This window comes from Rousettus aegyptiacus, unplaced genomic scaffold (assembly GCF_014176215.1).
Source record: "Rousettus aegyptiacus isolate mRouAeg1 unplaced genomic scaffold, mRouAeg1.p scaffold_m13_p_1, whole genome shotgun sequence".
Lineage (NCBI taxonomy): Eukaryota > Metazoa > Chordata > Mammalia > Chiroptera > Pteropodidae > Rousettus > Rousettus aegyptiacus.
The window spans coordinates 114,319,935-114,328,026 of NW_023416284.1; the positions used below are offsets into that span (position 1 = coordinate 114,319,935).

At 37.2% G+C, this 8,092-nt stretch overlaps 1 protein-coding gene across 1 annotated transcript; it reads left to right on the forward strand.

Annotated features, from left to right (window-relative positions):
• The first annotated feature begins 6,995 nt into the window (after positions 1–6,995).
• Positions 6,996–7,890, forward strand: LOC118613695 (serine/threonine-protein kinase MARK2-like). Its single transcript, XM_036236931.1, has one exon. It carries the CDS (start codon positions 7,117–7,119, stop codon positions 7,888–7,890), a length of 774 nt encoding a protein of 257 aa, XP_036092824.1. The 5' UTR covers positions 6,996–7,116.
• Positions 7,891–8,092: the final 202 nt, after the last annotated feature.

Consider the following 8,092-nt stretch of genomic DNA (forward strand, 5'->3'; position numbering starts at 1 on the left):
GTTTTTGGAGAGTCAAAATTCATACATTTTCCATTGTGTGAGGTTCCATGCTCCTAGCCCCCAGGTTGTTCAAGGGTTCACTACATATATAAATATCATTTAGTCATAAAAAAGGAAGGAAATCCTGCAATGTGCAATAACATGGGCGAATCTGGAGGATGTTACATTAACTGAAACAAATCAGACAAAGACAAATATTGCATGATCTCACCTCTATGTGGAACCTGAAAAAGTTCAACTCATGGAAATAGAGAGTAGAATGGTGTCTTCCAGCGGCTGGAGGGTGAATTGGGATTAATGAGATGTTGGCCAAAGGGTACAAAGTTTTAGTTTTAAGATGAATATGTTCATGGAATCTACTGTACAGCATGGTGATTATAGTTAATAATACTGTATTGTATAATTAAAATTTGCTGAGAGTAGATATTGTTTTCACCACACATAAAAAATGATAACTATGAGAGGTGTTAGATGTATTAACTAACTTGATTGCGGTAATCATTTCACAATGTAGACTTATATAAACATCATGTTCTACACCTTTGGGGAAAAAAATAAATAAAAAAATAAATAGCCCACAAAAATCTATTTATTTCTCTAATTATATTTTTACTTACTAATCCAATACATGGAAAATATCCATTAACTATCTATTTTCATTAAAGTAGCTTAAACGTTTTAAATGAGAACTTTTTATAACATATAACTTTATTCTCATTTGAAATCTATCTATAATGCATCCATGTGGGATTTCCCAGCCAAGCAAATACCAAACACAGTATTTATAATTTCCTGAAGAGAATTTTTTTTTCTAATGCTTTCTTTTATCTAAAACAGAGGCAATTTCTATCCTTTGTGTTAGTGACTACAGAATTTACATTTTTTCCATTGTGTCTGGAAGGGATAAAGTACAGAGCCAGTTGTTCTTAATCTGTTTGATAAACTATATATTCTCTCCCAACAAGAACACCACAAACAGAAATAGAAAAGTTAAAAATGACTTAAGTGAAAAATAATCTTGAGAATATAATTAAGATTTTTTAGTGAGTCCTGTTTATTTTTAAGCTCTTCTTCACCCCCTTTTGTGATTCATGTCAATCTACCCAAACCATTGCCCCCTTGACATTCTAGTAATCTTTACCTTTAGGTTACCCTTTAATGTGGCCTACTAAGGAGGTTCCCCCTACTGAGTAGTTTCCCTGTACTGAGACACTGCATCCACAGCAATTCTGACTCTCTAAATCTATCCCTCCCTATTCTACAGTAAAACTAACAACATGAGCTTTAGATTACCTATTAATGCTTAGCTTGTGTACAAATCATTAAATCTAGGAAATTTATTTTAAAAAATAAAGCAACTCAGAGGCAATTTTGTGGTTACAGCTTAATATTTCAAGAAGATTCTTTTGAACTTAAAAAAGTATGGTAAACAATGTATAAGGCAGGTATTTATAATTGGGCTTCTTAGTACACTTTAACTTAAACTAAACATGCCAAAATCTAACAGGATACCAACCTTGAGAGATTTAGTGGCAACAGAAGAGCACTAATTTCTCCTAGTTTTCCCATGTGTACAAACACATATTTAGTTTTTTTTACCTTATCAAGAGAAGATCTGTTAAAATGTATTTTTATTTTGCTTTGATGATTTGTTTAGGATATCATGGATACTTTTTTCCCTTTATTAAATCTGATTTCACATATGTTTAAAATCTATTTAAACACAAGAGCACAAACTATTTAAGGTATAAATATTTGAACACAGTTCTTCCATTATAATTCAAAAAGGTTATCTGAAGAAAAAAGCCAGTTAAATGAACATGCCCTGTTTTCAGTCACATTAACTTAAACAAATGCCTAATTTTGCTTTTCACTAGGTCTTTCTTCTCTTGTCATAGATGCAGAAATTGAATTGCGCTTATCACTGCTATGCAGATGTAATGTATATTTATCTTTCTACTCTTTGGTGATATATATAAGATAAATCATCGGCACTACGGAAATATGTGTTAGATATTGAATCATTCATGTCAGTTGCCAAGTTATCTCACTTAATTCAAAAGGGGGAAACTTTGGCTCCTGATTCTTTCTGTGTATTTTTTTTTTTTTTTTTTTAGTTAATGTCAACTGAACCTCAACTACTTGAGTGTGTAAGATAATGGATACTATCCTAAAGCTTGAGTTCTTTTCTGTAAAATACTGAAATTTATTTACCCATTATCACTCAGGCTGAGTTATAGATGTGTACTTTTTTCTTTCTTGAGCTTAAGTAGTTACATCCTGAAAGAGTCTCCCAAAGCACAAATTAATGTAATTTTTGTCTGCCACGTGAATAGAGTCTAATATATATGATAATTTGGCTCAAACTAGTTGATAGAATTCATTTTATGTTAAGATAATAACCATGAATTTCACAATTAAATTTCCCCCATTGGCTACTTGTTGGACAAAAGCATTGATTTAAAATTACTCTCATTACTTAGAGATACTTTATTCCCAGACTAGCATAATTTACACAGCACACTTTTAGTATGCTTTGGTGTACATTGACAATGACAGTAATAATTTTTAAAAACTTTTCCTCATAAACTGCATATATGCAATCAGTTGTCAAGACCCTTCTTTTTGTAGATCAATTTTTCTTGGTTTTCATATTTTGTCAGACATTAGGTTTAGTTTTTAGTGATTATTGAAACAATTTCCATCTTATGTTAAACAGTAAAGACTGCTGAACTTCTTTTTTTCTAGAAATTTCAGATATTGACTAACTGTTGGTCCTGCTGATACCGCTTTGAACACGTTTTACACACTCACACACCCCTACACATACACTCATTTTCTTCATTTTGGGGGTAATTATACTAAAGTCCTCAACAAAATTACATTTTCTCAATCACCAATAAATCGTGTTGTAGCTGTATGGAGCTATGTCAAAGAAAAAATTGCAGCAGATGAATTTAAACTGGTAAGGGAGACTTTATTAAGACTGCAGCAATGCAGAAGAGAGACCAGAACACTGTCTAAACTCAACTCTGCTGAAACAAAGGGAGGGGTGTCTTAAGTACTGAGAGCTAGAGCGAGCGAAAGTACCTGAGGACGTTAGGGGAGAGGTTGACAAATGGAATGTATGGTGTACGTTGAGTTACTTCTGAGTATGCAGGTGTTTTTCTCTGTGATGATGCCATCTGTGTTTGCTAAGTGGTGTCCGTCAGAAATTAGACTCCTACCCAAGCCCTCCCCCCGCCGCCCCACCGCCACACACATACAAACACACACTGGAAGATAGGGGCACAATCTTCTTCGATGATTATTTTTCAAAGGAATGACTCCTACGTCCTTGAGAAAGATATTTCTAGGTTATAAAACTGGCAAAAAGCTTTTTTATGTGGGTTTACATCTACAAGTCAGAGAAAGAATTTAAAATTATAAGTTTTCTCAAGAAAATGATCCAAGAAAAGAGAGTTAATACACTGACTAGAATTAATATTAATTTATACTTTTGAGCAACTATCTCTCAGGTATCAAGTTTTCAACTATGTCAGGTCACTACTTTGCCTTACCAAAAACAATAAACATTTCACAAGGCAGGCTTTCTGTTCTATGTTCTAAATGCCTAGAAGAATGCCTGATGTACAATTAGCTTTCAATAAATGTCTATGAATAAATGAATTAATTAGAAACAATTTTATTCCCAATATGTTCATTTCAGCAATATAAATGCTAGAATTTACAATTATTTTTTCTAGAGATGACATAGCCATTCAAAATAATCTTGTCACTCCTTTAGTATGACACATACACTTCATACTAAATATGCAAGCAAGTTAAATGTATTCAAAGACAAATGAGTAACAGGAAAAAAGAGAGTGCAAACTAAGTATATTGTAGAATAGGTGAATAATATCTAATGCTAAAGCACTTTATTAAGACCCTAAATCACTTTTCTTTTATCCTCTCCATTTCAATTCTTCATTCACCTATCCATTCTCCACCCAACAGGCAAGGCTGTATCTTTAAAACATAACTTTGATCATATCACTCTCCTGATTACAACCCTTGAATCACACACACAAACACACTTGCAGACACACACACAGCAAGAAATTAGTCTAAGTACTTTACATTTATAAACTCCAATATCCCTCGAAACATCTCTATGGAGTAGGTGCTGTTACTATCTCCATATTTGCATGTGGCAAATCTGAAGTAAAGAAAGTTAAGTAACTTCCCCAAAGTCACACAGCTACTAAGTGCTAGAAGGTAGATTCTATTCACAGTCTAGTTGTAGTCTGTGCTCTTAACTGCTACCCAAACTGAATCTAACATCTTCATCTTGGACCACAGAGCTCTGCATGATTTAGCCCCTGCCTACATTTCCATCTTCACCTCATTTGGCTCTCCTCCCAACAGAGCATGATTCAGCCCTGCCAACTCTGCTGAGCCCCTTCCTGCCTCCGGCCCTTAAATTATCCTGATTTTTCTGCCCAGAAGGCTTTATATGCTGCAACCAAAATTCTCCCCCATTGCTGGGATGTGGGCCCTTCTCCTTCATCAGGTCTCAACCTAAAGGTCAGTCCTCTTGTCTCTTTCTTTAAGTACCTCCTTACCTGCTCCCCTTATCATCATTACTCCCCCAATTATATTAATGTCCTTTACTCATTTTATCACACCTGGTAATTATATATATATATATATTAGTGTGTTTGTTTTTTTATTCTCTGATTCTTCTCTAGACTTTAAGCTCTTTAAGGTCAATAAAGACAGGGAATAAATCACCAATGTGTACCCGTTTCTTAGTATAGCAGGACTACAATAAATGTCTATTGAATAAATAAAACATGGTCATGATTCCAATAGAATTTATTTTCTGCGTGTGTTATCTGAATGCATAAATGAATTCAAAATGTATAAAACTTAATTAGCGGCAGGAATGAGTTTTACTGTTTTCTGTCGAGCTACTTCAGGCTGAAGGTACAGTTGAGGTAGAAGAGGGAAATGCATCTTTTCTATTATAGCTTAGTATCAGCTAGATATAGTCTAGTTCGAATTTTATATTCAAAAGATTGGAGGTTAAGGAAGCAAATTCAGAATCCTTCTCATCCCCATTGTCTCTTAGTTTCAAGGGTGTTTAGGTAGAGTGCAACGGCTTCAAAGTATCTGAAGGCCTCAGACTTCTGATGCCGCCACCGAGGACAAATGTCACACTGCAGAGACAGTGCTGCCACTATACTGATGTTTCTCCAAGGCTGTCGTTTTGGTGAAGGCTACTGATTTAACATTATTGCTGTCTTTATGGGCACCCGCACCGCTGTCCCAGGGGTGCACCGATTTACACCCAATTTCTCTGTTGCTTTAGTGTCCAACCCCCACCACACACACACACACACACACACACACACACACACACACACACACATACACACAGCTTTGACAGTGAAACAGCAGCTGCTTTCATTCCTTTTGTACCCTGGACCATATAGAAAACATTCTTGACCAATAAAGTAATTCATGCTAGATAATATCTTACTGCATCCCAAGGTTGTTTTTGTAGATCAGTTTTTTTTGTTTGTTTGTTTGTTTGTTTGTTTTTAAGTGAGGCAACCCTTGGTTGACCTCACAGATTGCAAGGACCTTGTCAGCTTACAATCCTTTCTTTTCTCTTGTTTCCTTTTTCAGGCCAGCAGCACCTGGTCTTCCTCAGTGGTCTCCCATCCAAGTACTGACCAGGCCCGACCCTGCTTAGCTTCCAAGATCAGATGGGATCTTGTTCAGAGTGGCATGGCCTTGGAGTACTACTTTTATAATTGACCATGCACTGAGTGTCAGCAGAGATCTTAATTTCTTCATAAAGCTTTGCATCTCTGCCCAGTGGCCTTTTATCCCTATCCGAAGGATGTGCTACATGCCAGGCAGGTCTAGTGGTAAAGAACCTCCTCAGCGTTGGTTTATCTGGGAATGTCTTAAGGTCGCCCTCATTTTCAGATAGTTTTGCCAGATATCTGATTCTTGGCTACTAGCTTTTGTTCCTTCAACACTAGGAATACATCAACCCACTGCCCCCCGATCGCCACAGTTTCTGTTGAGCAATCTGCTCATTATCTTATTGGCAAAAATATGATGAAGCTGCCTCCTCTCAGCTTTACAGATGTTAATGATGTACCTTATCTTATTCAACAGAACATTTTCCTATAGTAGCATGGTATCAGTTAACTTGTAGCCTCATTTTTAAGAAAAAAGAATTGAATCTTTTAAGTGTAGATACTCTAAGGTCTTTAAAAGACAAAAATTATTACGGAGCTTCAAATTCTAAATGAAAAGGTCACTGAAGCGTCCTACAGATTTTCATTTATAATAAAGTGAATACCAATCTTTACTATCGCACATAAGTGTAAAAAATATAAGCTCTTGAGACCAAGAAGTGAGGAAACCACTGGTTTATATCCAGCCGTGATTGGTCCACGTCCTGCTCTGACCTCATAAAGCACCACTGTGATGGAATTACCAAAAACTCCTATAAAAGGCCCTGACTGGGCTGAGGTTTTTGTCCGTAGAGCCCAGGAAGCTGATCTGTGGTGACCTGTTGGACTGGACTAGTTAGCTTGCTTTCTCTTTTGGTTTTGTTGGTTGTTGTTTTGCTTATTTTTCCTCTTGCCTTTACTTTCTTTTTCTTTTTTTATTCTCCTTCTTCTTATTTTCTCCTTTTTTGTTCTTTTTTGATTGTTGTTTTGCTGATTTTTCCTCTGCCCTTTATTTTCTTTTTCTCACTTGTTTTCTCCTTTTTCTTATTTTTTCTTTTTCTTTCTTTTTTCTTTTGTTTCCCTTTTTAGATTTCTTTTCCGCAGTTTTCTTCTTTGTTCTTTTCTCATATTTTTCTTTGTTTCCTCATTTTATTATTTGAATTTTTTTCAGTTATTATTGGTAGTTAGCATTGTTAGTACATTTAGTAGAGTTAGTATTGGTATCATTAGTATAGTTAGCATTGTTCATTCGTATTAGCACAGTTAATCAGTATAGTTAGCGTTGTTGATCAGTATTAGCACAGTTAGCATAGTTAGTATTGTCTGCTAGTATAGTTTACAGTGGTAGTAGTATCAGTTAGTGTAGTGAGTGGTCACTATGCCACATGACCTTGCAGCCATCTCTCCCGTCCGGGAGCCTCGTATTGGTCACTACCAGCTCTTGCAAACCATTGGCGAGGGCACTTATGGCGTGGTGAAGTTGGCCCGACATATTATTACAGGGGTAGAGGTGGCTGTCAAAGTCATTGATCGGCGGGGCGCCTACAGACCTCGACGAGAAGTGAAAACCATGAAAAGACTGAACCACCCCAATATTGTCAAACTATATCAGGTGATTGACACCGAATACACCATCTTCCTGTTCATGGAGCACGCGAGCAGAGGGAACTTATTTAGATATCTTCGGCGTTTTGGCCGTATGAATGAGCACGAGGCCCAGCGCATGTTCCGTCAGCTGATTTCGGCCGTCCATTACTGCCACCAGAAGGACATCATACACAGGGACCTGAAGGCAGAGAATGTACTCTTGGATGCGGAGCTCAATGTGAAGTTGGCAGACTTTGGACTAAGCAGTACGTATGTTGGCCGCAAGATGTATACTGTCCGTGGCAGCCTTCCTTATCTCGCCCCAGAGGTCTTCCTGAGCGAATGCTATGATGGCCCCGGAGCCGACGTATGGAGCCTGGGAGTTATCCTTTATGAAATTGTCACGGGGAAATGGCCATTTATGGCAGTAGACGAGACCGGACTATGGAGGAAGATCATGAGAGGAGAATTCCAGCTCCCCTACTTTGTGTCCTTTCTGTGCAAGAACGTTGTGAAAAAAATTTTGGTACTCACCCCAGAAAGTGAGCAACTCTCGAACAGTTGATGAAAGACCCGTGGGTAAATATGGAGCAGGAGGAGGAACTTGGGCCTTATACGGAGCTGCCCAGGGACAGCGTAAACCCCAAGGTGGTCAAGGAGATGCTGAACTTGGGCTTTGAGCAGCAAAAACTTGAAGAGGCGGTCACGGGTGCAAAGTACAACAGTGTGTTGGCCACATACTTAATTCTAAGTCACAACTCACCAAA

What these genes read in the sequence shown, in the direction of transcription:
- LOC118613695 (XM_036236931.1), top strand. Translation starts at nt 7,117, where the DNA reads ATGCCACATGACCTTGCAGCCATCTCTCCCGTCCGGGAGCCTCGTATT.